Genomic DNA, 27,675 nt, shown 5'->3' on the forward strand with positions numbered 1-27,675 from the left:
TGGTCAACAATATTCTCAATATTAAGATCTTTCCACTCCGAGTGGCATGTACAAACTTCCCCTGGATTTATATCGACTATCGACCTTTCCTCCTCCACCTCCTTCAATGTGCCGAGATGTCACTGCATCCCGAATCTCTTTTACCCCTCTCGGCATTGGCGTTGCATCCGATGCTTGACCTCGTTTGTACTAGTCTCGGCGATGGTCAGAGACCGACTCCAAAATGGCGGGGTAACAAAGAGAGATGCGCTGACTCGCGCACGATTCAGGGGCATGATGCTTGAATTGGTTTGTTTATATTCAGGTCGTACTACCACGGCACAGCTGAATCGAGCGAGGTGGGTGCATGAGCCGAGATAACATAGATACCGTCAAATGCTCAGATCACTGACTGGCTCGACGCCGAGCTTGCGTCAGGCCACGGGGGAAATGAATCGCTAGGCGTTTTCCCCTCCAATTTCCACATGCACTTTTCAAGCAAGGCAGGGTTTGGTTATAGATAGAAATGAGGTTCTAATCTTAAGAGCACCACATTTCATCCCGCCCAGCCGCACCTACCATGACATTTTGATCCCTAGAACTTTCACTCCTTGCATCAATCTGCTATCAGCATGCCACCCAGGGTTCTATTTAAGGTTTCTTGTTCCCGTCCCAATGAATTAAACTAGTTATCCACTGGCCTCTTTAAAGTAGGAGGTCATTTTCAGGTCGTTAGTGGGTGGAAGCTATTACCATGACGACAGGCCTTTGTTAATACTGCATGATGTAGATTGATTTGGAAACAAGCTGGGACAGTTCATGGACACTTTTGCCTAGAATAGGTAGGCTCCTCTTTCCATTGGATTTAATGCTTTCTTTGTCCGGGATTAATAGGACGCTCAGCCAGCTAATTAGTAACGACATTCACAAAACTAATCCAGAAAGGTGTCTGTTACTGTACAAATTTAAGAGACTCAAGATCTCTATTCCTTTCTGCACGGACGGGCATTAGCTAGACCCGAATAGTGTGCCCCCCCCAAAAAAGCTACCTACTCTAATAGTGCAATCCGTTCTAAAATATTTCAGGTTTGTAGCGTATTTATTAATGAACTTGCTACTAATTCTAAATAACTGTATTTATTTTCTCTTTAACATAAGCAAACGTTGGGTCGGAAGGGGTCGCCAAAGCGGCCGCGAGGAACTCCAGCGAGGAGGAGATGAAACGGCTGCTCGGTGAACAGACAAAGGTTGAGATTACGGAGATGTAGTCTAGCTACTTAAACAAGGGTGAAGGTATCATTCCCGTCTCCGCGACGTACTGGTCCCAGAAGTCCACAAGACGGCCTAGAATATCAGGATACCGCGCCGCCAGGTCATTCAACTCTCCCGGATCGTCATCAACATTGTACAGCTGCCAACCCTCCTTTTCCGTGAAGTACGTGAGCCACACGGCTTTCCATTTCCCTTGACGAATCGCCCGCTGTCCGAATAATTCCCATCCGTGGATGTGGGTATCCTCTCCATGCACAGACACGTCATCCGGCTTCGTGGAAGAGAGGTGGCTCACCCAGGACCGGCCGCGGAGTGGGGCGACTTCGCGCCCACGGTAGGATGTGCCCGGATGCTGTACTTGGGCAAGCTCCAGGAAGGTGGGAAGAATGTCCATTACCGTGGTGAAAGACTTGCTAATGCTGCCTGGCTGAGCTTTGAGAGGAGGGTACCGGATTATGCAGGGGCATCTGATACCGCCCTCGAGTGTTGACGATTTAAGGCCTCTACTCGGCGCGGTACCGGCGCTTGCCCACCGTGGGCCGTACCAGATAAAAGAATCCTTGTTGCCTAGGTTTTCCGTTGAGTTATCATAATATTTCTCAATGACATTGGCCATCGTCCCAGGCCTCCCCATTAGCTGGCACCAAGCTCGTTAGTAGCCGACCGTAGCATGCCTCCGACCGCATCGACTCACCGGCAGCGCCTCCAGGGCAGCGCCCTCGGCTCCATTATCGGACATGAATAGAATCAGGGTGTTATCCAATTCGCCGGTTGATGACAGATAATCGGTGACTCGGCCAACATTCTCATCAATTTCGTCCACCATGGCGGCAAATATTTCCATCGTGCGGGCAGACCGCTTTTGCTCTTCTGCAGAGAGCTCATCCCAAGTAGGCGGCAGCCACTTTCCGCTCGGCGGAGGGATGACGGAATCTTCTGAAACAAGGCCAAGTTCGACCAGGCGTTGGATTCTTTGCTTCGTAAGGACATCGGGACCCTCATCGTACTTTCCAGCTGTGGAGACGCTGTTTAGCAGTGATATCGGCAAAGGATTGGGGGCAGTCATCATGGTACGCACCATACTTTTCTCTTCTTGCCTTCGACGCTTGTAGGGGCCAGTGCGGGGCGGTAAATGTCAGACAAGCAAAGAATGGCTGCTTCTTCTCGAACTCGGATCTCTCCTCTAAGAATCCAAGTAGCTTATCTGTAAAGGACCTGGTCGAGAAGAAATCGTCAGGCAGATCCTTCCGGTGGTCGAGGAACCGGTCTCCCTCCATCCAATGACCATCTGTACACAAGGCCGGGAAGAACACCTCACCGCTGTCAAGCTGTGGCTCGTAGGCAAAGTGATTTCCAGACCCTGGCAAGAACGTAAAGTTCTTCTTGAACCCGCGGGAACAGGGAGCATATTCCTTGGTCAGACCGAGATGCCACTTCCCAGAGAGGATTGTCAGGTAATCATGATCGGAGAGGATCTCAGGGAGTGCAGCGATCCGGTGATTCAGATAACCCTCGTAGCCAGGCTTGTCTTTAAAGTAATCCTTGTGTTTCTGCATATGTTCCCACATGCACCCTAGGCCCGCTATATGATTGTCTGTACCCGAAAAGAGCATGGACCGCGTGGGAGAACAGGCAGGCGCTGTGTGGAAGTTCGTCATGCGAATGCCGTCTCGCGCAAGGGCCTCTAAGGCTGGCGTATGAATCTCTGAGCCGTAGGGGCTCGTGTCACTAAAACCCAGGTCATCGGCAACAATGATGAGGAAGTTAGGGCGTTGCTGGGACATGATGATACCGAGGTATCCGACCGTCAAGAACAGTACTACAGAATGGCGGGGACGTCTCGAAGGTGGAAGCGGGATGCTCGGTCTCGAGTTGGCATGGACCAGGTAATATGAGGTGCGTGCAATCTCTTCGTCCGGTGATGAAAAAGTATTATTCGAAGCTTGCCGGTCTTAAAGGGCAAGGAGCGTGTCGCAGCCGAAGTAGGTGACGCTGCAGCAACCAATAGTATCAGCTTCCGACCGGCTCCCGAGCCGCGAAGGGCTGCCGCATTTGGAGCATCCAGGACAGGGGTGATAAACCTGACCAAAGCGGGGCAAACATGGGGTAAGCGCGGGGCTCTGGATACGAGCTTGGATTGTGGAGGCGGGTGTTGTTAGATTTGCCTTTAAAGGGCATCCATTGTCCTCGTTGATAACTAGACTGCCGATGTCCTCACACGAGAATAGGAGTCGAGGGCCCGGAACTCGGACACAAAAGTGGAGCACGGTTCCTTTTTCGCAAAGTTTGGAAGAAGCCGCTAGTCGCAATTCAGCAAATCTGCCGATATCCGCTTCTCGGTGTGTCTTGAAGTCCGGGGAAACTGGGGAAACTGGGGAAATTGGCAAGCTTAGCTGGGGTCTAGCCACGGGCCCACTCATTTAAATGTGTGGGGATTGAGAAAAGGAATGGAGACATTCCTGGGGAGCTCCATTACGTCGCCAACGGGTATTAATAGCATCGGTGAATCCATACTGGCCTGTCGGAGAGTGATTTCCAGTCTCTTTCGTCCTTTCCACCTCAGCACGACTTTGAAGGGATATACTCTCATCATGACTCTCCTAAAAGACATCGCCGGAGTTGGGAGCTGCTTCAATCAGAAGCTTCTCCTAACTGTGACTGTCCTCGCTGTCTCTCAGTTTAACTTTGGGATGGAGAATCGAGCATTTGACGCCATCCAGGCCATGGACTATTTCATCCAACACTTCGGCGAGACGGGTCCAAATGGGAAGAAGATTATCAAATCCACGTGGCTGTCTCTTTTTAATGGCTTTGGAGTTGTCGGTTTCGCTGTTGGTACGTGCCTGTGCTCTTCCCCCAGGAATGCTATGTTCAACTGACAACGGACATACAGGTGTTATTGTTGGAAAGCAGCTCGTCAGTCGACTTGGACGCCGCGCCACGGTCCAATTCATGTGTGTTTGGACCATTATCTGCACTACCATACTCATGACCTCGCGAAATCGACACCAGATGATGGCTGGCCGAGCTCTCAACTACCTCTACATGGGGATGGAACTGGCAGTTATCCCGCTATACCAAGCCGAGATCACACCACTCCGCGCTCGCGGCGCCATGGTCGCGACATACAATACCTCCCTTGCGCTGGGTATGCTAGTGATGTCAAGCATCTGCCGTGGCACTAGCTCTATCCGTGGTAAAGCGAGCTACTTGATTCCTCTCGGTCTCTTCTACCTCGTCCCGGTTATTGTTCTGTCCTTTTCGTTCTTCATCCCTGAGTCCCCACGGTGGCTGGTTCTCCATGATAGGCACGAAGAAGCCTTCGAGGTTTTGAAGAGCATCCGGGCGGGCAAGTTCACCGAGGAGGAGATCCAGGAGGAGTTTGCAGCCATCCGAGCCATCCGGGAAATAGACAGCAGCAACGATGCTCCCGCGGAGAATTTCTGGAACCGCTGGATTCGAATCTTTAATAGCAGGCATATGAAGCGGACTGTCATCGTTCTGGGGACCAACTTCTTCCTCCACGGAACTGGTAATGCATTCTCGACGAAGTACGGAACCATTTTCTTCAAGTCTATCGGAACCGTCAACCCCTTCACCCTCACCACAATCAATACCGTTCTCACTGTCATCACATCCATCGTAACCCTATTCCTCGTCGACAGCCTAGGCCGTCGTCCTCTACTACTAAGCGGATCATTTGTACAAGCCGCTGCGCTTTTAACTATGGGTGGCCTGGGCATGGCCAAGCGTACCACCGCCGTCAGCGGGGCCATCATTGCTACGAAGATGATCTTCACTGTCGGGTACACCGCTGCGTGGGGTCAGCTCTCCCATACCATCACAGCGGAGGTCCCTGCCGCTGAAGTTCGTGATACGACGTATGCTACGGGTTCCTTCCTCGCCGTGGCAACGCAAGCAGCCGTGACGTTCTCGCTACCTTATTTACTGGACGAACCTTACGCTGGTTTGGGACCAAAGGTCGGCTTTATATTTGGTGGCTTGACGGCCATCTCAGTCCTTTTTGCCTTCTTCTTCATTCCAGAATGCAAGGGCAAGAGCTTGGAAGAAATCGACGTTCTTTTCAACAACAACGTTCCGGTGAGGAAGTTCCAGGATACGAAGCTGGTTGTCGAGAGTTCTGGAAAAGAGGGCGGCTCGGCTGTAGAGATTGAGTTGGTTGAGGAGTCAAAGCGTCGGTCGACCAAATGTTAGATGTCCTTTACTCATAGCCGAAGGGTGAAGAACGACGATTCAAGCACGTAACCGGGTAATCCCGACCTTTGAATTCCGATGTGGTCATTCACACACATCTCTAGCCACAATTTCTACCTCAGACCCCCTCGTTCGATAGGAATCTAATTCACTTAACCACACATCTGATCGGTATACCGTATGGCGCATTTCTTCCCAGTCGTAGTAGCCGTAGAGTTTAGAGACTACACTCTCTAAAAAAACTCGTCTGTCGAAAAGGTCCAACATGCGGCACTTGTCAAAGAAGAATATGGGTGGCACTAGGCGCACCTGGAAGCAAGGAGTCAGGAAATGATATCAGCCGGTTGCCCAGGACAAGATTGACGGCAGGATTAGGAACTGTCTGACGATTGATGACCTCCATTCGTATGTTGTCTTTGCACATGACGCTTCTGTACTCGACACAACACCTCTCTGCCAGCCTTTGATTGAGTAACTGGTGCTAGAGGACGAGAAGGCCTTGTGGCGCGATTGTTATTGAATATTCGCATCATTGATGACTGCAGAACTTATCATTAAGGTATTTAATTTATCCACGGTGTCGGCTCTGTTGATACTGAATGATGCTCTCCAGCTTCGGGGCCGGAGCCTCGCGCTCGATTTTCGACATTCTAAGAACTTTCCTGGGCCACTAATGATAGGATAGTACCTCAGCAAGTTGGGTTGCATGTCTACACCCCGATGGCACTGGATCGATTCACACCAAATGACGGCTAGCGGCCGAATACATGAAGCATGACAGATGCATACACCACTACGCTAATATAATGAACCCTACATTTACTTGCCGGAGTTCGGCATTTAAAAGTTGAAACTTTTGCCTTGCACTGCCCATCCTGATCCTGCCCGAGTAGCGAAGTCATCGTAATGGACCAATGAATTCTCCGTCTCACCGATATCCGACGCCAATGTCTGATACCGATATCCGATGCTGATTGATTCGGTTTTCAACCGACGGGGCGGCCACCCTTGTGATGGTTGACGACCGTTCCACCACGGATGGCGCGAGTAAGTAATAAATGGAATAGTTGCTGAACTGGCATGCCTTGAGGTTGGTTCCATCCTTTACCCAAACCTTTAGTCTTCGATATCGATTTCCTTTTTTTTCTTCCTTAGCCGCCTCGTTGAAAGTAGCTCCCACACGCAGAACAATGGATCCCCAACGTACGATTATGGAGCCGCGGCGCCCGAACATCCTCTTCATCATGGCCGATGATCATGCCGCCAAGGCTATCTCGTGCTACGGCGCCGGTATCAACAACACGCCCAACCTCGACCGCATCGCCGACCAGGGCATGCTCTTCCACCACTGTTACGTGACCAACAGCATCTGCACTCCGTCACGGGCGGCGATCCTCTGCGGCACGCACAACCACGTCAACGGCGTCCTCTCGCTCAACTCCAAGCTCAACAACCGCCTGCCCAACGTTGCGAAGCACCTCCAGGCTGGTGGGTACCAGACCGCCATGGTTGGCAAGTGGCATCTAGGTGAAGGTCATGGTTCTACACCCACCGGCTTCGATTACTGGAGCGTCGTGCCGGGCCAGGGTGAATATTGGGATCCAGAATTCATTGAGCCCGCTCCTAAGGGCGGCGGGACTACGACGGAGCGTATACCAGGGTACGCAACGGATATAATAACAGATAAATGCATGGACTGGATGAAGAGCCGCGACGAATCTAAGCCCTTTTTCCTCATGTGCCACCATAAAGCGCCCCATAGAAGCTGGGAATACGACTCTAAGTACCAAAATATGTACCAAGGTCCCGTAAAGGTGCCAGACACCTTCACGGATGATTACAAGAACCGCGCCAAGTCGGCCGCAATAGCCAAGATGCGAGTTGCCGACGACCTCACGTACTTCGACCTCGGCCTACTCCAGCCTGAGGGCCCAGCCAGTATTATTGGTCCCAAGCTGATAGAAAATTCGCTCTTGGTCGACCGAAAGGTTCCCGTCCCCGAAGACCTAACCAATTTCAAGCTTATATCCAAGGAGGACGGCGCTGTGCACACCTTCAAAACTCACGCCGAGTTGGCCGAATTCAAGTTTCAGCGATATATGCAGCGTTATCTCCGGACAATCCAAAGCATGGATGACAACGTAGGTCGCATGCTTGACTGGCTCGATGAGAGCGGACTAGCAGACGATACTATTGTCGTCTACACCTCTGACCAGGGGTTCTTCCTGGGGGAACATGGCTGGTTCGACAAGAGATTCATGTATGAAGAGAGCTTCCAGATGCCCTTCATCATCCGCTACCCCCGCGCCATCCAACCCAAGTCTGTCTGCAATGATATTATCTGCAATGTTGACTTCGCTCCCACCTTTCTAGACTTCGCGGGCATCCGAATCCCCTCCTATATGCAGGGCATCTCCTTTCGACCCTTGCTTGAGGGCCATACGCCTACGCATTGGCAACAGGTTGCGTACCACCGGTATTGGATGCACCGCGATGTCATCCATGAGGCGTGCGCGCATTACGGCGTTCGGGATCAGCGCTACAAGCTTATATATTGGTATAACGAAGATTTGGGCGTTGAGGGAACGAGGCCGGGTGGCCAGGAGAAGGAATGGGAGTTATTTGACTGCGATGAGGATCCGCTGGAACTTTTCAACTGCTACTATGAGCTGAGGTACAAGGATGTCGTGAAGAGAATGACCAAGCTACTAGAGGATAAGATGGCCGAGATAGGCGATATTCCTGTACATAAGGCATTGACGGAGGTTTCTAGGAATAATACTGGTAGTGTATAACTGGGTGTAGATATAGATATAATGCCATTAGATATTAAAGGAAACATTTTCTAACGCTCTTTAACCACGACATATAGGCGGCCAATCAATCTCTAGGACTAGCTAAACCAGACGCTCTCAAGGTTGCGCGACGGTCACGCGCCTCGATCTAAGCGGGTTCTGGACTGTTTGGCATTGTTGATGAGATGAATGAGGGGAAGTCGGCATGCTGAATGGTGACAGTTGGAGAACGAGTTAGGATTAAAGCAAGGGAGGAGGGCTTCGTGAGGATTCGACTATCTTATCCTCCCGGCAAGTAATCAGAGCGTTTAACTTTAATATAATCTGACCTAATTCCTTTTGAGCCTCTTGCCTTCCTCCTCTACTTCTGCCCAGCTGGTAATCACCTTGAGCCAAATCTCTAATTATCGATTATAATACCCTCCGAAACATCTCCCCATGGCACACTTGTCATTTGGATATAAGTCTCCCCAACTTCCAACACGATGGCCGTATTGTGCGGTTGTGTATGCAACTGGCCGTGTCATACGTTTGCTGTCGAATATTCTCACCACCGGTCAACATCGCCCCACCAACTATGCGCATCCAGCGTTTCAGGGTTTAGCAGTGTCTCAAAGTCTTCATCCAGGTTATACATCTCGTCCCACTGCCACGGTTGTGGAGTGACTTTCGTTGCATCGTCCTCCAGGGTCGAAACCAGCGCAGGCGATGGACTCGAATGCGAAGGCCGTTGCTGAAACGACGCATGAGTCAAATGAATCCGCTCTTCTGACTGTTTCCCCCTTGCCTCCCCGTGTTCTGTACGTGGAGAGTCCGGTTCTACGTCTGGGCTGTCGTTTATGAAATTTGCCCTCCTTGTTAAATTTGACCGCTCGAGCTGTTGCCTCGACTCGGCTGTCCACAGGATATCTGTTTGGCTTCTAGGGGCCGTTATCATTTTCGCGAATTCATGATGCCTAGAGAATGGGGTGGAGGCCAAAGCCTCAAGATCCCGAAGCTACGAAGAGAAGCAAAATTGTTAGGGGATAGGACTGTGAGCTTTCATACTGGAAAGCAGATTGCACTTACGTGGATCGATGTTACAGGGGAGGTGCCAAAGGCCTTCTTCACTGCCTCGAGGCAGGATTGCAGACGACTGTATGCCCTCCAGTCTTCCATCTCAGATCGATCCGGAGTTGTAGAGTGTACGAAATGTAGAATAAAAGCGCTATGAAAAGCGCAGATGGCCAGGTCCGAGTCGAACAACGGCAGGTCGATGCGCAAATCGAGCAGCGCGCAGAGAATGTCGATGATGGCCTGAGCATGTTTATTGCATCTGCGTCTCGCGTGCTCAATAAGGGAGGGTTCAATGTCTTTCAGTATTCTCTGCGGGAGCGCCTTGTGGTATCCGTCCAGAAGCAGGCGGTAGATATCACAGTGGCACTGGTGCCACGACGTGTGCGCTAAGACATATCGAGCAAGCCAGCGGCCCTGTGCATGAGTCCTGAGGTCATCAACGGAGTATTTCGGGCAAGCTTTAAGCGACAGTCCTTCTTGGTCTAGTTTCGCCTGTATATCAGATATGGTGTCTACTACGGCTTGAATGGAGCTCGTATGCGCGATGAAGCTTTTGTTGGCACTAGTATTAGGCGTGAGCGAGTGGAAATATTAAATAGGGGGTATGACAGGAGGTTGGGTATTGCCCACCGTAGACAGGCATTCCTGAGAGTGAACAGGCGTATGCACTGGGCAAGGGCGTTAAGCGGCGTGCCCAGACCGGTGACCGTTGCGTCTGGGTCGAAAAATTCCATTTCCACTGCCGTCCCATTCTCAAGGCAATCTTCAGGACAGGGTAATCGAATGTGCATAGTGCTATCGTGGCAAAGCTTGAACTCCAATACGCCGCCAGACCAGGTCTTCTCCATTGCCCAGATGGACCACATGATCCTTCTACGGATCTCCTGTTGCTCGAAGGGCAGCTGGGGGTGTTCGTAGTTAAGCCGTAGCGCGAAGGCAGACCTTGCTGCGAGGGCGATGAGCATAAAAGCTTTGGAGAATGAACGGGACTCCAAGCTATGGTAGATTACCAATAGCAGAGCCTGTATCCTGAAAATAGATGGTTGATCGAGATGTTTTATGACACGGTGTTCGGCTGCCGCAAGCCATTCTCGGCCACGATCAGGGTCAATCTGCCTTTTCGGAACGTAGAGAGCAGCAATCCCGCAGATTGCGAGCACAAGGGCAAGGTCAACATCTCCAGTGGAGACAGCTCGGTTGACTGACGGGAGGTGGATGAAAGAGTATCTTGGCAGGGGGTATAAGTGTTTGTAGACGTCCTCTATTGCAGAGCGTATAATGTGTCGCTCTGGGAAGCTGGAGCTGGTTGGTTGATGGACGGTGAGACCCTGAGTAAACCACACACGGAGATCGGAGGCTTTCCTAGAACTTACAGGGGTGCCGGCGGAATTAGCAGTAAAACTGAGGGAGACGTAACAGACGGGTTACTAGATATGGCTGGCAGAGCATCGGTGTCTTCGCATCCATGGTCCCGGTTGCCAGCGTTGGGTCCCGGCGAGGCTCGTTGAGGGGTTAAATGGGGTCCCGGTTGGTCGCACACGGGTGCTGGTTCTGAAGCCGCAGGTATCGGCGGCTCAATGTGAGTATCTGGCGCTACTGCCACTGCCCCATACACGCACCTCTCCGCCCGCTGTATGCACCTCGCACATGCTGGACTCTCGCCTGAACATTTCACCTTCCGGGCTCGGCAGCTCCGGCACGCCTGCGAAGCGCGACATCGTCTAACATTACCCTGGGTACCAGGTCCATGCCCCAGGAGCGAGCAATCAAATCCCAAGCGCCGGCAGTTGTTACATCCACTCGGCTGCCGGTCACAGCGGACCTATGGGACCATTAGAATTAGAAAATGGGAAATGCTTGGAGACCTCGCTGAAAAGAGGGAAAGGGGGGGGGGGGAGCTTCCGAATGTCGGGTCTCGGGAAGTGGGTGGAGACGCGGCACTCGCCTTCCGTGTTCTACATTGTACGCAAGCGAGGGCCCATTTGCCTGCTCCCCTTGCCGGCAACATGGCGGGACGGATGCGGGTGGCGGGATGTGGGAGATGTAAAGATTGGCGATACGGGTGTGGGGAAATAATAAAGCCTGGCGATATGTTGAACGGAACCCTGTTGGGTGCAGTATAGCACAGAAATGTCAAATTTGTAGGGCTAGAAACGGTATTTTGGGTGATCACTGGTGGCTATTAAGAAGTAATTTCTACTACATCCGCGTGAGCCTAGTATTTCAGGCACAGATGGCATTCGACACACCCCTACGAAGTACTTCGTACTTGGACGCAAGCTACTCTGTATTACTAAGATGAAAGGTCTTTGTCGATGATACAATTGTACTAAATGATGGGTGATTGAATTAGAGACAAGCCCAGACGGTTCGTCAACACTTTTGCCTAGAAGAGGTAGGCTCTCTTGCCATTGGATTCACTGCTTTCTTCATCCAGGATTAATAGGACGCTGAGCATCCAGCCTACTATGTAACTAGTAACCGCATTCACAAAACCAATCCAGAAACATATCCATTACTATACAAATTCAGGAGAGCCTCAAGCTCTCTAATTATTCCTTTTTGTACGGACGGGCATTAGCTAGAGCCACATAGTGGCCCCAGGTAATCAGTTCCCTGGTGCAATCGTCCTGATCGATAGTACACTCAATCAAGGTCGGTCCCGCCGTATTCTCCTTTCCAGCTTCAATTGCCTTGGCCAGCTCCTCCTCCGTCTTCACCCTGAAACCCTTTGCGTGACCGTCCTCGGCATTAAACATCTGTACCATGCCGGCATAGTCCCAATTCTTGATTCGGTTGTACAGACCATCGTGGATCTCCACCTCGATCGTGTAGCCCCGGTTGTTCATGAGGAAAATAATAATGGGCAGCCTGAGACGAACCATCTGCGATACTTCTTGAACCGTCATTTGGAAAGATCCATCGCCAACCATCACAAGGACATGGCGATCGGGTGCACCGATGGCATACCCAAATGACGAAGGAATCGACCAACCGATATGACCCCATTGCATCTCAATCTCGAAACGGGAGTCCTTGGGTAGTTTCATTTGCATACCGTTGAACCACGCATCGCCCGTCTCGACGAAAAGCGTCGACTCGGGTTTGAGCAACTGCTGAATCTGCCGGGCGATCTCGTGGCGCGTGAGAGCGAGGCCTCTCTTTTCGGCAGGTACGGGGAGTTTATCTGGGCGGATTCTAGCATACTCCACAATCGTTGAACGATTGGGCCTGACCTTCGTCGCGAGGAGAGATAGCAGCTCGGCCATCTGCACATGCCCGAAATCCGCGCCGGGGAAAGCAACCCGGTCTAAATCGACCGTTAGGAGGTTCTGACTCGTCGGTAATGCCGTCCAGCCCGAGGTGCTATAGTCGGTGAATACCACACCGACGCCGATGACTCCGTCCGACCAGTTGACGATGGAATCGGCCCCCTCCGTACTAGCCTCCCCCCAGTATACGCCGACGAACTGCGGGTGATCCTCCGGGAAGAAACTCTTCGCGCCGGGCATGACCGCCACTGCACAGCCCAGTGCATTGGCGAGTTCCAACAGTTGCGCTTCGGCGCGACCTGCACGAAGTTTGGGCCCAGCGAGTATCAATGGCTTTTGCCGATGATTGAGCCAGTCCGTAACGGCTTTCACAGCTGCCACCAGCGTCTCGGCATCGCTCCGCTCCGGTGCCACAACTGCGCTGATGGGGCCTGGGGGCGCGCATGGCGAATTGGAGAGGTTCGTGGGGATTTCGATGTAAGCTGGTTTCCGCGCTAGGAGGGCGCTTCGAATGGCATGATCGATGAGCCGTGGCGCGTCCTCCGGTCGGCGGATGGCGACTGCAGCGCAGGTGATCTTCTCGGCCATCTCGCGCTGGTATTCGAAATTATGCGTGCCCAAGGTGTGGTGCAAGAGGTGGAAAGCGCCGGCATCGTTCGTGTTCGGGGATCCGCTGATTAGGATGACGGGGAGGTTTTCCGCGTATGCTCCCCCGATACCGTTAAACGCGGAGAAGGCACCAACACTGAAGGTTACCACGGCCGCAGCAACGCCCTTGGCTCGAGCATATCCCTCGGCAGCAAAAGAACAGTTTAGTTCATTGGCGCAGCCAATCTCCTCAAGCTTGGGATGTTTTTGCAGTTTGTCGAGGAGAACGAGATTATAATCGCCGGGGACTACGAAGTGGCGTTCGATGCCAATCTGAGCCAGTCTCTCCGCGAGATAACTGCCAACGGTCCAAGTAGCCATGGCTCAGAAGAAAGGTTAGCTCGTGACTTGAATTGAAGTGAAAGTTGTTCGAATCGAAGCGGATAACTAGGAGAGATATCTGAATAACCGTAACTATGAATTGGATTGAACCGGTCGGCACTGAAGCAAAAGCCAGTCGTCTTTATATTTTATGGATGCCCATACCGACCATGTGTCTTAGAGCAATCACGCCTTTAGATGGAAGTAGGCCTGTACGGATGTGACATCACGGAGCCATCAAGTTACGGACGTGACCTGATCCAACCTCCGGTGGCTCTATCTAAATTGCACCTTGATCCAAATGAGTCTGACGGGGCTTATCCACTGCCATAACTATGATGAAGGAAATGATGTGCTATGATCCCTGATCACTGATCACCAAAATATCATTTGATTTCCAGTTTATCTCCCTTGCCATGGCCTCGGCAGGTAGTACGCGACATGATGTCAACTCCTGGTCTTCCGGTCCTCCGGGGCGCACGGTGGTTGGGGATCATTGGGCGGCATAAAAACCCTCAATGGCGGACCCACACAACTTTATTTGCCATTGTAAGTGTATTTAGAGTTCTGCAAGGACGGGCGTGCTTGACCGGATGGTATAGGTTATGGATCAGATGGAAAAAGAAAATCACGACCACTAGAGGCTTTAATATGAAAAGAACAATGCCATTCATCATCCACGTATTCTCTCTATAGAGTCGTATCTAAACTATATCACGATAGCGGACTTTAAACACGCATCTGCTGGTTCGGTTTTCCAGCCCGGAAGTCGACCGCGTTTTGCAGAGTGACCTGGGCTATGGCGCCAAGAGCCTCCTCCGTGAAAAAAGCCTGGTGACCAGTGACCAGGACATTCGGAAACGTAATGAGGCGTTGGAACTTGTCATCTTTGATGACCATGCTCGACCGGTCCCGGAAAAACAAACTGGCTTCGTCCTCGTAAACGTCCATAGCCAAACCACCAAGAGTGCCATTCTCCAGAGCAGATATGACAGCCGATGTGTCCAGAAGGCCACCGCGGCTTGTATTGACAAGGATCATTCCGGGCTTAACCAGTGCCAGAGTACGTTCGTTGATGATATGGTGTGTCTCTGGGGTTAGGGGGGCATGCAGACAGAGGACATCAGACTTGGCGAAAAGCTCGTCACGCGACACGTATTTGACGCCGAAACCCTCGAGCTCCTTGTTTTGCACAACATCATTGGCAATGACCTCGCAGCCAAAGCCTAACTTGAAGGCCCTCGCTACTAAGCTGCCAATCCTTCCGGTGCCCAGGACACCGACGGTTCTGCCATGAACGTCGTGGCCAACCAAGCCATCCAGAGAGAAATTGTCCAGCCGAATGCGTAGCCAGGCCTGGCAGATCTTACGGTTAAGGGCCAAGAATAACCCAACCGTGAACTCGGCGACAGAAAATGGTGAGTACGCCGGGACGCGCAAGACGGTGACGCCGAGTTGCTCTGCAGCCTGCCTATCGACATTGTTGAAACCGGCACAGCGTAGTAGAACAAGTTTGGTCCCACCCATTTCGAGCTGGCTTAAAACGGAGGCGTCAACTACATCGTTGACGAACACGCATACTGCATCGAAATCCTTGGCCAAAACAGCTGTTTGCTCGTTGAGAGGGGCATCGTGGAAAACGAGGTGAAAATCGAGGCTGGCTTTGTCTTTAGCTCTGGTGAGCGAGGTCTCGTCGTAGTGGTGAGTGCTAAAAATGGCGATCTTCATGATGAGCGGATGTGTGTAGTACTTCGGTGTGCGTGAGAGAAGCTCCGAAACAACAGAAGCAACTCTCCTCCCTCATAATATTATATCTCTATCCCTCGAAGCTTAATAAAACATCAGCTCACGAGGATCGGGCTTCCCATGTGGAGAAAATACCAAAAAGCGGGTAACGCGAGAAAAGCCGCTGGATATGATGGAGTACAAAAGGGTGCATGCTTTTGCTTTTCTTTTTCGTCATGATAACGTTTTTTTCAATGATCATACGATTGTCTAGTAGATGGTAAGGAGGAGTCAAAACTGACATCATATATTGGAATGAGATGGTTACCTAGATAAATATATTCTACAATGATGTCCAAGTTCTGATCGCTGGGCAAGAACTAAAGCTTGCGGAGACTAGTCATTCCGACGACAAGAAATATTCTCCAACACAACGTACTCAAACCTTCTGACGACTGTCTCTTCTTCACCGATACAATGGCAACTTCTGCTATGAAAGCCCCAAAAGGGGCCATTCATGAGGCTCTCAAGGTATTAAATCCCCTTTACCGGCTAAGATGCTCGGTGCTAACCACTCACTACTAGGCAGTGAAGATTGCCGTGGTAGGGACGGGTAACGTGGGCTCGTCAACGGCATATGGGCTTCTCCTCGGGGGCCTGGCCGCTGAGATTGTCCTAGTGGACATCAACAAGCCCAGGGCTGAAGGAGAGGCGATGGACTTGAGCCACGCTTCGCCCTTCTCACACGCGACTCGTGTTCGGGCAGGAGGCTATCAGGACTGTGCCGGTGCATCCGTCGTAGTCATAGCGGCCGGAATCAACCAGAAGCCAGGCCAGTCACGAATGGATCTAGTTCATGCGAATGTTGCCATTTTCAAGACCATTATCCCGGAGATTGTGCGTTACGCTCCGGACACAATCCTACTCGTCGCTACAAATCCTGTCGATATCCTCACCTACGTCACGTGGAAGTTATCAGGCTTTCCAACTCACCGTGTGATCGGGTCCGGGACGGCCCTTGACACTGCTCGCTTTCGATTCGAGATCGGGCGGTATTACGGCGTGAACCCTGAAAGCGTCCACGCTGATATCATCGGCGAACACGGAGACACGGAGTTGCCGGTCTGGTCACTCTCCAGTATCTCCGGCATGCACCTGCCAGATTATTGTCGACATGCTGGGATTCAGTACGACCAAAAGGCCCTGACGACGTGCTTTACGAACACGAAGAACGCCGCCTACGAAATCATCAAGCGGAAGGGGTGGACGAACTACGGCGTCGCGACGGCGCTTACGCGCATTGTTGAAACCATCCTTCGGGATGAAGATACCCTGCTTCCGGTTTCCATGGTGGGGAAATTTGCCGGGGTCGAGGGAGTGGCTTTGAGTGTGCCCTGTAAGGTCACTCGACTTGGTGTGTTCCACACGTTTACGCTTAAGCTGAGCCCGGAAGAGGAGTCCGAGTTGCGAATGTCTGCCGAGAGTCTTAAATTGGTGCTTAAACAGGTCGAGCCTCACCTTACGCAGGGGCTGGGACTGTGATTACTCTAGAATAGTATGATAATCGCCAATTTCACAATTAAATGTCTGTGGCTTCTCTAGAAACGTATCCAGCTGGTCTCCAAGACTTCCATGATGCGAGTATATAGCTGTGGTTGTACTTTGACGCCCATGCAGCGCATGTGATATTAAAGTCCAGGGACCAAGGCAGGCTCTCCGACTCGTAAACGCTCATGTCGTCCGGAACAGGATCCCGGATGCCCGTGTTCCCGCCCGACCGCCCCCGGGCAAGAGGAGGTAGACCTGTGATTCGATGAAAGCCGATTGTGGCAAGCAATTGATGCGGGTGAAGATTGAGTTGTTAAGCCCCGAAATATCCGAAACATATCTCAGAGAACAAGATCTTTAGTCCGACGATCGAGGTAGTGGCTGTGCACACGCTAGTTTAGGGTAAGGACTCTAATGACATTGGCAGATAAGGCCCGAGAGCTCCGCGCTACATACGTCATTTCCGCTTCCTTATGCCTCCAAACTTTCTAGAAGTTTGATGCGAGACCCACCATCGTATCGGACCTCACCTGAGAATCTGATGGAGGGACCGGGAGAAAGGGCGGAGAATTCATTACAAATGCTTTGGAGGATTGCGCTCTCTCGCCGGAGACTGAAGACCTTGATTTGGCAGGGTCAACCATGACGCTGAAGATCCATGATTGTAATCGACGGCGTACGCCTGTCTCAGCCCACGATGACACGTCCGGAATAGCTTTTTGCGGGGATTTCGGTTCCGACAGGGGATATTTAAAAGCCGAGTTAATCTCAATTAAGGTTTGCCTATGATTTCACCGCTGAAAGAGCACGAGGTGGCTGAACCTCCCAGGGACAAGAAAAGCGCTTTCCTGGCTTTACGACGGTCCGAAAAGAAAAAAGAAAACACCTACCGCATCGCCCCAGAAGCGCCCGCAGCGGATCTCCGAGTATCAGATCGTGCGTGTCTCCTTATCAATGTCATGTTGTGACTTGAGGTAATCGTGGGGAATCGCTAGAGTCAGTGGGGCGGGGCGATGGGTTTAACATGGCATATGTGTGAAGAAGGTTTTAACTTTTTCAGGGCCCGAATCAAACATCAGTTAGCCCCGAGAGATCTAGATAGAGGAACCGATCTCAAAAAAAGGCTCTTACTATAAAGAGGGTAGATTTCTCTGCGAAGACTCTTACCAGGGCCTTTCAACTTCTCACAATCACGCACCAGTCACTTTGCATCCTACCCGCACAAGAGATTCCACAATGTCTGCTCCGAAGATCCCCTCCGATCAACTCGCACAAGTTATTGATAAGACCGGCGGTCGTAAGCTTTAACTTTCTGGTTATTTAGTGTTTGCGGTCTTCGTCGGTTTCAACGCCAGGTCGCTAATTCCGAAATCGCATGCAGCTATCGTATACAAGCGGATCCCCGTCCAAGCCCCCGGCCCTGATGAGGTGCTCATCAACGTCAAGTACTCTGGCGTTTGCCACACAGATCTTCACGCAATGATGGGCGACTGGCCTCTCGAAACGAAACTCCCCCTCGTCGGCGGCCACGAAGGCGCCGGTATAGTGGTTGCCAAAGGCCAACTCGTCGGCAATGATATCCAAATCGGGGATCATGCCGGCATTAAGTGGCTTAACGGCTCATGTCTCAGCTGTTCCTACTGCAGGCAAGGTGAAGAGCCACTCTGTGCCAAGGGTCTCCTATCTGGCTATACGGTAGATGGCACGTTTCAGCAGTACGCCATCGCCAAAGCCGCTCACATCGCTCGCATCCCCAAACACCTCTCCCTCGAGTCAATCGCCCCTATACTCTGCGCAGGGCTTACTGCATATAAGGGCCTCAAAGAGTCCGAGGCTCGCCCAGGTCAGACAGTCGCTATTGTAGGTGCTGGAGGGGGCCTTGGCAATATGGCTCTCCAGTATGCGAAAGCTATGGGCCTTCGCATTATTGCCGTCGATGGTGGCAAGGAGAAGGGAGAAGCGTGCAAGGCCCTTGGCGCTGAAACTTTCGTTGACTTCCAGACCTCCAAAGACCTCGTCAAGGACATCAAGGCTGCTAGCTTTGATGGTTTGGGTCCCCACGCTGTCATACTTTTCGCTGTCTCTGAGGGTCCTTTCCAGCAGGCTGCCAGCTACGTTCGCCCTCATGGTACGATTGTCTGTATTGGTATGCCTGCCAATGCTTTCATCAAGGCCCCTGTATTCAGCACAGTCGTCCACATGATCAGGATCAAGGGTAGTTACGTTGGGAACCGCCAAGACACCGATGAGGCCATTGACTTTTTCGCCCGCGGCTTGATTAAAGCGCCTTACAAAGTCATTGGTCTCAGCGAACTCCAAAAGGTTTATAACATGATGGAGGACATGACCATTGTCGGTCGCTACGTCGTCGACGTTAGCCGTTAGATCCGAGGGAGCGATGAGGAATGAGCTTTATGAAATAGGTGTTTCGGGCGGTCTTGTTTATAGAGATGCTTAGGAGAAAATAGAACGATGATCATCACCTCCGAGGAAGATCGCGGAAACCAATACCGGGCCTCGCCAAGACTTTCGAACTGTTTGAACAGCACGGTTGGGAGCTACTGACACCAAAGGAAATCAACTGACGATTGCGAGCGGGTGGGAGGAAGGGGATGACTGCGATTTGGTTATAAGAATATACTCTAATTTTATTCGGCTATTTCAACTCATAGGGTTAACATTGGGAATGTATGCGGGAGGTTATGCAATGCTAGCGTGTATACTCTACAAAGAGACTCTCAATCTGTCGAAACTCTGGAAAAGGACGGCTGGGAATGGCATTGAGTTGGGGTTCAGGTTAATCTCATGGTCGCCTTGACCCTCGATCCCACGTGATAGCATTCAGCATTCAGTGTGGCATCAAGTTGGGCATCATTTACCTCATAGCCTTATTTCTGAACCGTCGATGTTGAGGCATGCGAGCCATCTCTACTAAGACACTGATACATACTCGACGCCTTATGAGCAACCGAAATAAAGCCGGAAAGCTATCAGGAAACTCCCGGTTTAACAAGATGGTCGCCGGAATTTACGAACCGCTTGACGAGGAAAATCTCGACGTTCGCTTCCTCAGACTTTCGCCTGCAACTCGACTGGATGATTACATTAACTGTCTCGTGTACAAGGCCAGCGTCCTGGACGATACCTATCCGGTTTACAGAGCTCTTTCATACTGCTGGGGGAGCCCAACGCCGGCTTGTCAAATCACTTTGAACGGGGTATTGGTAGTAGGCCCCAATCTAGACAGCGCTCTGCGCCACCTCCGCGACAAGTCAACCGATATTGAGCTCTGGGTCGATGCCTTGTGTATCAACCAGGATGATCTGGACGAGCGTGCTTCTCAGGTTCAGCTCATGGATTCGATGTATGGGGATGCGGAAGAAGTTGTGGTATGGCTCGGCGACTCTTCCAACGATAGCAAGATCGCAATAAGTACGATTAAGAAGTGGAGTGAGTGGTACGAGCTGAAGGGCAAAGCGGACAAAGATGCAGCCTTTTCAATCGCGGAAGACTTGCCACTGGCATTCAAGGCTTCTGCCATTGAAGCTGTTAGCAATCTTTTAAGTCGATCATATTGGGAAAGAGTATGGGTTGTGCAAGAAGTGGCTTGCGCGAGGGAAGTTCTCATCATGTGTGGAAGTGAAAGGCTTGCGTTTGACGATTTCGAAAACGCATGTTTCGCTTGGGACATGGTGTGCGATTCACTCTATTCGAGAACGGAATTCTCGTCACAGTTTCTGAAACTCGACTCCCTTCGACATCGGCATTTACAACAGATGATTCGACATCGCAATTTTCGAATACTATCTTACTTGGACTGGGATCGACCTCGTGCGCCATTCTTGGCTGTCCTCGAGTCATGTCGTCATCTAAAGTGCCCAAACCCACGAGATAAGATATATGGCTTTCTCGCCCTCGGGGGACCACATACGAGCCGAGTTACAGCCATCGCCTCCCTAGACTACAAAAAGAGCACAGAAGAAGTGTACTGCGAAGTGTACTGCGAAGTGGCTGAGAGGCTTCTACTCGACGACCAGTCTCTCAGGCTGGTAGCGATTGCTTCTGGTGTCAGTTCTTGCCCAACAAACATCACGAAACTCTCTCTACCCTCGTGGGTACCGGATTGGACGTGCGGGGATAGTCTGGAAAGATTGAACTTTGACTTCGTGAAATCCGGTGACAATCTCAATGACGGGGCCGATATCGGACAGTTTGTGCGTTTCTCAGATGATCACCACACGCTGGTGGCAAAGGGAGTAATATATGACACGATTGCAAAGACATATCCGCCAGAATGGCTAACGGATATGAAAGCTCACAAGGCCTCCATTCTGGGATACCTGCTCGGAGAAGAGTCGTCGAACCGCATCCCAAAATTTCAGGGATTGTTCCGAGCACTCTCTCTGAACATGGAGTGGCCTAAGCCGGGCAATGCCGAGTCTCGCATGTCATTCTTAAACAAGGCTGGGTGGTATCTATGGAAGTTCTGGCTACGAGATGGAGAAGAAAGCTCTCATAATCCCACAGGTGTGCTGCTTGCCCGAAACTTCTTCCACGGTGCCGCGGTAGTCCTGTTTCAGGAATTCGAGGCCATGATTCGGACGGGCATTCGGTGGAAAGAAAGTGACGTCCAGAAGGATATCGTCGACTTCTGTGAGGCAGCAACGAGGAGGATGCGCCGTCGTATTCTCTTCGAAACAGAGCAGAGAAGAATCGGTCTCGGCCCCCCTGATACACAAATGGGGCACAAAATCTGTATTTTGCACGGCTTTTCGGGACCACTATGCCTTGAGTCTAGTGGCTCTTGGTTCATGTTGAGGAGGGAATGTTGTGTGGCCGGTTTAAGCGTTATTACTGATTTGGCGATTGCTCTGACTTCGTTGCCCTCCCAAGATATAGAAATCCATTAAACGCTCACACAATATCTCTAATACCAATTTTTTATCAAAATCGCGTAGCTACGCTCGTGGAGACTCGTGCCTCCTCATAGAAATAGAGGTAATATCAAGCTGTTCTACCCTGGTAAAGAGAACCTTGCCATCCCCAGCCAGAAGAAACCGATGCCCCGAGGCCAAGAGTAACAGACCCCTGCCCTTCTGTAAACAAAAGCTCTCCATCAATCTTCGCCTATTCTAGATCGAGATAGTCACACACGCCGACCACACGCCGACCGTCTCTCCGCCAATTCCAAAAACACAGAAAATGGCATACACGTCGCACTTCCCGCCCGAGTTATAGACGTCCCGCATCTGGAAGTACAGATATCAGCGGTGGATTTTCCCAACACGGATTTGGGACGCAGCTTACCTGTTGATACTCATGATTGCTTATATAGAATTGAGTCCCACACGCACCTGTGGTGGTCTTCACTTCGTCAAAGTACCGAGACCGAGCATTCTCCCATTCCTGCTAGCCAAGATACCCTTTGTCGATGAGCAGAGATGTCAACTGCCCGACCGTAACCCTATATGTAATATCCGCCGTCTCCATTCCGGCCCGGGAGGGCATATCAGGTAATTATCTGAGACGAATCCGGACGTTCACGATTTCCGTTGTTGGCCGCAGTCCTAAGCTGCGGCTTTACCCTGAGCTGCGGTGAGCCTAGTATGTGCGTGTACATAGCCTCCGAGCCTCCTTTCTCGCCACCCCGGCTAAAATTGCCATTTACCAAAATGGACAGAATCCTTCCTGGGATATTTCCCGCGGGCCCAGATTTGGGCACACACCATAGGACCACGATTTCTTTCAGTACAGAGACCGTTCGCTGAAAACCTATTTGCCCATCAAGCACGATGAACCTCACAGGTGGTATGGTGAATATTTACAGGCGAAGTACTATTCCCGTTCGTCTTTGCCTCGCCGCACTACTGCTCTCGGGTCAGAATGCTTCATCGTTTGCTCACGGGGCTCATGCATCCCCCCCCCGCGACGCGGAATGCTCCGGCTGCTTCACTGACGGCGGTTAGGACCCAGTATACTGGGGATGGATATTTCCAACATGGCATGGAATGGCGGCCTCAAAGGCTTGCAGACACCGTTCTCCAATGGGCTTGGGTCGCCGAACGATGCCACCCCTGTCGATCGAGAGTCGCTTCTGAATGTGTGTTGCCAGAATGGGCTTTCTCGAGACCATGTGCCAATATTGTGGTACTAACTGCTCCACACAAGCTTGCATTGGCTCGCACACATATCAAGCTCATTCGATTTCTCTTGCTTCAAGGCGTCGATCCCCGTATAGTGTATGATCCAACTTCATACCTCTTATGAAGAAACTGCGAGCAACCGGACTGGTAGCCCCAGCCAAACCGCAAAGTTCCGGCTTTAGACAGCAGATGAGATATGGCGACGTAGGAAGAATATCATTGCTTCATGACGCGTGCGTTCAGCCCAGTCGAGCGCTGTCATACCATCGGCATCCGTCGCGGCGATAGGAGCACCCTTTTGAAGTAGATGCTGTACCATCGCGATATTCTCTTCAATGACTGCTTGGTGAAGCACGGTTTTCTTCTTCTCGCCATAGTGGGCGTTTATGTCAACACCGTGGGCAAGAAGTAGGTCAACCATAGCATCACTGCCACTTGTGACTGCCTCATGTAATGCTGTGAACCCATCTTCGTCGGCGGCTTTCATGTCCGCCCCGGCGTCGATGAGCAGGCGGGCTATTTCCTCCGATCCGCACCGCGCTGCTACGTGGAGTGCCGTAATACCTTCCATGTAACTGGTCTTCTTATTTACCTGATTGACATTTGCACCATGATCCAGGAGAAGTCGGACCACTTCCGGCTGACGATAATATGCGGCATAACATAGTGCACTCTTACCGTCGTCGGTCTGTGCTGACGCATCTGCCCCGTTCTCGAGAAGTCGTCGTATCAAAGCCAATCCGGCTATCCCTTGGCCGCATTGGGAAGCCAAGAGCAGATAGGTACGCCAGTGCGGCAGCGGTGCTTTTAGATCTGCCCCATTTTCGATGAGAAGATCAAGCACAGCAAGGCGTTCTTCCGCTCGCTGTTTCTCTTCCTCTCGCCGTTTCTTTTCTCGTTCCTCGTCTTTTCTCTGTTGTCCCATCGGGTCGTCATCGTCATCATCGTCATCGTCGTCATCGCCATCGTCATCGTCGTCGTCATCCCCGACCATGAGCCCATATTGCCCAGAACTGGATGGATTGAATACCCACGACAATGCTGTTCTGCTGTAGCTGTCTTTCGCATCCGGTCGTGCTCCATTGTCTAGCAATTCCTTCACTACTGAAGCATTTCCATATCCCGCTGCCATATGCAATGGCGTTGCGCCGTCATGATCGGTCGCTTGTATATCGCAATCATGCTCAAGCAGGAGCCGAAGGCCAGCATCGTAGCCTCTATAAGCTGCCCAATGCAGAGGAGTTCTACCGAAACTCTCTTTCACATTGACGCTAGCTCCATTGGCCAAGAGCAGCTGCAGCACGTCGGCATTCTCGCGTACGACGGCGAGGTATAAAAGAGGGACTCCCCGATTGGAGTCGATATTGGGATTTGCCCCCCTTTCCAGCAGACATTTGACTTCCTCTTCGTCTGCTCGGTCGATCGCGCCGCGGAGATGCGCAGTTGCGAGCCATCGCTCCGTCTCGTTTCCCCTACCTACACTCTCGAGCAACATCTTGAGCACGCCTTCATGCCCCGACGCAGCAGCTTCATGGACAGCTGTTTTCCCTCTCCAGTCCTCAGCTAATACATCCGCATTGTTTTCCAACAGTATTTGGGCTATTTCTGCTTGCCCTCCACCTGCTGCGCAGTGCAACGCAGTTTGGCCATCTTCATTCTTGGTGGAGATGTCGATGCCTCTCGCGATCAAGAGCTCCACGAGCTCAACATGGCCAGCCCGGGTTGCCTCATGAAGCGCTGTCGCGCCGTCTTCGTTGGTTGCCGATATGTCGGCGCCACTATCCAGGAGCAGGAGGACTAAAGAGCGGTGGCCCTGCTCGGCAGCTCGGTTCAACGGGGTCCCACCGTACTCCACTTCGTCGTCGCTAACCTCATCGTCATCTGGTTCGCGGGAAGACTCTCTGTCGCTATGTTGCTTTATTCTCCGTGCCACGGCGTCTTTCTGGCCAACGTCTGCTCCCCTCTCAATCAAAATTCGCGCTACGTCGATGTGACCATGCTCTGCTGCGAGATGGAGCGGCGACTTCCCCAGTGTATTTCTACGGTCATTACAGTCTCCTCCTGCATCGATGAGTGCTTGCACGACAGATTCATGCCCTTCTTGGGCGGCCATGTGCAACGGCGTGTGTCGGTCAATCGCCTCGGGTGCAATCCTGGCTCCTGCCTGCAACAGCAAGCGGACCATTTGAATGTGGCCTGCCGCTGCCGCCAAGTGAAGGGGGGTTGTACCCCATTCCGCCCTCGCATTTACGCTGGCCCCGTTTGCCAGTATATTCCGTGCGATATCGACAAGACCGAACGATGCGACGGCATGAAGTCGACTTAAATTTGGAACGCCACCCCGAGTGCTATACCATTTGAGTCTAGATTTCGCCTCACCGACTGCCTGGTTGGTACTTAGGATGCTGATGTTATTGCTCAGATAGTCCAAGGCAAGCTCAGAGACATCGTCGTCCATTCCGTCGCGTACGTGATCTCCCCAGTAACTGGCAGCATACCCCAAAAACGGATATTTGTCAAGGCGGACCGTGAGTTCCTCTGTATTTGAGCAGTATTTCTCAGCAAATGGGCTGAATGACAAATACCTCAGGCAGGTCTTAGCGATGACTGAAAGCGCTTCGGGAAACCAGGCTATTCGAGTGCGCTCAAAGTAACTTTGAGTTGTGTAGTGCACTAGGCGGATATGGTTGCTCTCCTCGTTGATGGTCACTAGGCCGGCACATACCGAGACCATGAGTTCCGTTTCGTAGAGGCCATCTTCGTCGAGATCGTCGTCGCCAGGCTCTACGGCTAGGGCGTGCCGCAGTTCTGCCACCGTGAGCGGCCGGAGCGAACACGAAATCCAATACAACACTTTGTGCGCTAAGGCAGCTTGGCCTTCGTCTTGGCTCTGGATCCGCTGCATGGCCTGATCATAGGTTTCGTCAAGTTCTTTGGGCAGACTGCCCAATGCCGTGCGGACCTCGCGGCGAGTGAGCTTTTTCGCTAGGCTGTCCATGTGCAACTGGGCAAGCAGAAACCTTATCCAAGAGCCAAAAGTCAGCGTGAGCCAATATGAAAACACGCAGAATATCGAGAAGCGGACACGTGGATCAAAGCGCACATTCCTTGACTACTCTCGACGACGGTCGCGGTAATTTCCTCCAATAGAGTCGGATTTGAACGGACATGCTTCGCCAGCGACCTCCCGTTTTCGATGCGAGCTTTGATATATATCTTGACGTCCTCATCCGTCGCACGGATGTCAATATGGGGTACTTTCTCAAAGCTCTTCTCGATTTTTGGAGAATACCTAGAGGTAATAAGGATACGTGCGTTCTGGGGTAACTTTTGGATCTCAGCGAGGAGTCTACCCCTTGTATTACCGCGTTCGGGGCACTCGTCGAGGGCATCTACGACGACGAAGACGAGTGATCGAGTCTTGGCTTCTTGTATGAGTAGGCGGGTGAGCTCATCTAGCTTGGGATTCGTCTTTTTCTGACGATGCTTGCTGTAAAGGCTGCGTACATCGTCAGGAAGAGCAGCCTCTTGTTGGACCATCTGCTTTAATAAGCTTCCTATCATGTTCTGCGGCGTTTGCACCTCCTTTTCTTTGTAACTGCAGTACAGATAGATCACAGCTGCAGGAGTAGTACCCTGATGCCGAGTCTCAAGCCAGTCAATAACCATGGATCTGTAGACTGCGATTAGCAAACTCCCGAACCGCCGAGCCTTCTGTAATGGAGCGGGGTTTCCCATACGCCAGGGTCGTCTTGCCAGCGCCCGCTACATCTTGTTAGCGACTTGGGATAAAGGATTGGATGTGACCGATCTTACGCAGCCCCGGGCACCACAGAGTCCTCTCCTTCCCCTCTATCCAATGCTGAAATCGAGGATCAGAGAGAAGCCACTCTCCCGTGCCAGCTTGCCGCCGATTGAGAAAGTCAATCTGTTTAGCTGCAAAGTCAAGGCTGGAGAGCCAGCGAGTGACCTCTTGAAATTCTTCATCTAAACGGCAGCATTCGTGGTCAGCTTGAGTTCTATGAGTATCCACTTCAAAGATGGTAGTAGGGACCTTGTCGTTCCGCGGTAGCTTCACCAATAGCTCCCCGTATGTCCTCTTTGACATCAATCAGATCTCGTTTCATCTCCAGAGCAAGCTTGCTAAAGACAACATCAGCTCTCCGAAGAATGTCTATGGAAATTAGGGCCTTACAACTGATCATTCTGCAGAGCAAGCGTGATGAGCGTCTTGACCCGCTCAATCTGTGCAAGTACCTCCTCGATCTCTTTCTTATCAAGCGCCCAAATCAAGGCCTTTCCCACCTTCTTAAGTCGCCCTGTAGACGGCTCAAGTTTCACTGCCAAACGTTCCATTTGGTGTTGTAACTGATCCAGCGCCCCACCCTCTGCTCCCAGGCCGCGGAGAGCCACGAACCATGGATCCGGCGCAGACTTGGCTTCCTCTACCCGATATCTCAGATCAGTCAACATTGCCAGAAGGCTCGAAGCGTGCCGAGCAAACTGGGCCCGCTCGGTGGGGGCATCCTTGATGTCATTCACATAGCTGATGACCTTGGCCGTCGTCTCAATCAGCTGAATGATAGCGGCGACAAGGCCCACAGCCGAGACGGGATCCATCGTGACGAATTGCGGGTGCCCTAGGGAAAGGTAAGATGGGCATAATGCGAGGAATGTTTGTCGCGCAGGTCCAGTAAAATT

The 27,675-nt window shown here is 51.7% G+C and overlaps 7 protein-coding genes and 2 pseudogenes across 7 annotated transcripts; 5 read left to right on the forward strand and 4 right to left on the reverse strand.

Annotated features, from left to right (window-relative positions):
* Window positions 1-1,102: 1,102 nt before the first annotated feature.
* Window positions 1,103-3,035, reverse strand: SAPIO_CDS4220 (putative sulfatase PB10D8.02c; the record flags this gene model as incomplete). The annotated part of the gene is made up of 4 exons (XM_016786822.1): window positions 1,103-1,205; window positions 1,299-1,888; window positions 1,946-2,265; window positions 2,330-3,035. The coding sequence occupies 4 exons, from the start codon at window positions 3,033-3,035 to the stop codon at window positions 1,103-1,105; spliced, it is 1,719 nt and encodes a 572-aa protein (XP_016643424.1).
* An 807-nt stretch (window positions 3,036-3,842) lies between these two features.
* SAPIO_CDS4221 (uncharacterized protein) lies at window positions 3,843-5,466 on the forward strand (the record flags this gene model as incomplete). The annotated part of the gene is made up of 2 exons (XM_016786823.1): window positions 3,843-4,086; window positions 4,145-5,466. The coding sequence occupies 2 exons, from the start codon at window positions 3,843-3,845 to the stop codon at window positions 5,464-5,466; spliced, it is 1,566 nt and encodes a 521-aa protein (XP_016643425.1).
* Window positions 5,467-6,656: 1,190 nt separating this feature from the next.
* SAPIO_CDS4222 lies at window positions 6,657-8,261 on the forward strand (annotated as a pseudogene; the record flags this gene model as incomplete).
* A 547-nt stretch (window positions 8,262-8,808) lies between these two features.
* SAPIO_CDS4223 (uncharacterized protein) lies at window positions 8,809-13,558 on the reverse strand (the record flags this gene model as incomplete). Its single annotated transcript, XM_016786824.1, has 5 exons — window positions 8,809-9,258; window positions 9,330-9,744; window positions 9,987-10,313; window positions 10,993-11,139; window positions 11,886-13,558. The coding sequence occupies 5 exons, from the start codon at window positions 13,556-13,558 to the stop codon at window positions 8,809-8,811; spliced, it is 3,012 nt and encodes a 1,003-aa protein (XP_016643426.1).
* A 729-nt stretch (window positions 13,559-14,287) lies between these two features.
* Window positions 14,288-15,286, reverse strand: SAPIO_CDS4224 (annotated as a pseudogene; the record flags this gene model as incomplete).
* A 474-nt stretch (window positions 15,287-15,760) lies between these two features.
* On the forward strand, window positions 15,761-16,825 carry SAPIO_CDS4225 (putative L-lactate dehydrogenase; the record flags this gene model as incomplete). Its single annotated transcript, XM_016786825.1, has 2 exons — window positions 15,761-15,814; window positions 15,869-16,825. The coding sequence occupies 2 exons, from the start codon at window positions 15,761-15,763 to the stop codon at window positions 16,823-16,825; spliced, it is 1,011 nt and encodes a 336-aa protein (XP_016643427.1).
* Window positions 16,826-18,067: 1,242 nt separating this feature from the next.
* On the forward strand, window positions 18,068-19,216 carry SAPIO_CDS4226 (Alcohol dehydrogenase 1; the record flags this gene model as incomplete). The annotated part of the gene is made up of 2 exons (XM_016786826.1): window positions 18,068-18,128; window positions 18,213-19,216. The coding sequence occupies 2 exons, from the start codon at window positions 18,068-18,070 to the stop codon at window positions 19,214-19,216; spliced, it is 1,065 nt and encodes a 354-aa protein (XP_016643428.1).
* A 629-nt stretch (window positions 19,217-19,845) lies between these two features.
* SAPIO_CDS4227 (uncharacterized protein) lies at window positions 19,846-21,821 on the forward strand (the record flags this gene model as incomplete). The annotated part of the gene is made up of 3 exons (XM_016786827.1): window positions 19,846-20,395; window positions 20,777-21,586; window positions 21,790-21,821. 3 exons carry the CDS (start codon window positions 19,846-19,848, stop codon window positions 21,819-21,821), a joined length of 1,392 nt encoding a protein of 463 aa, XP_016643429.1.
* A 1,331-nt stretch (window positions 21,822-23,152) lies between these two features.
* On the reverse strand, window positions 23,153-27,594 carry SAPIO_CDS4228 (uncharacterized protein; the record flags this gene model as incomplete). Its single annotated transcript, XM_016786828.1, has 6 exons — window positions 23,153-25,994; window positions 26,078-26,647; window positions 26,715-26,739; window positions 26,791-26,961; window positions 27,029-27,117; window positions 27,170-27,594. The coding sequence occupies 6 exons, from the start codon at window positions 27,592-27,594 to the stop codon at window positions 23,153-23,155; spliced, it is 4,122 nt and encodes a 1,373-aa protein (XP_016643430.1).
* Between the last annotated feature and the right edge of the window lie 81 nt (window positions 27,595-27,675).

This window comes from Scedosporium apiospermum, assembly GCF_000732125.1.
Source record: "Scedosporium apiospermum strain IHEM 14462 chromosome Unknown SEQ_SAPIO_0091, whole genome shotgun sequence".
Taxonomy (NCBI): domain Eukaryota; kingdom Fungi; phylum Ascomycota; class Sordariomycetes; order Microascales; family Microascaceae; genus Scedosporium; species Scedosporium apiospermum.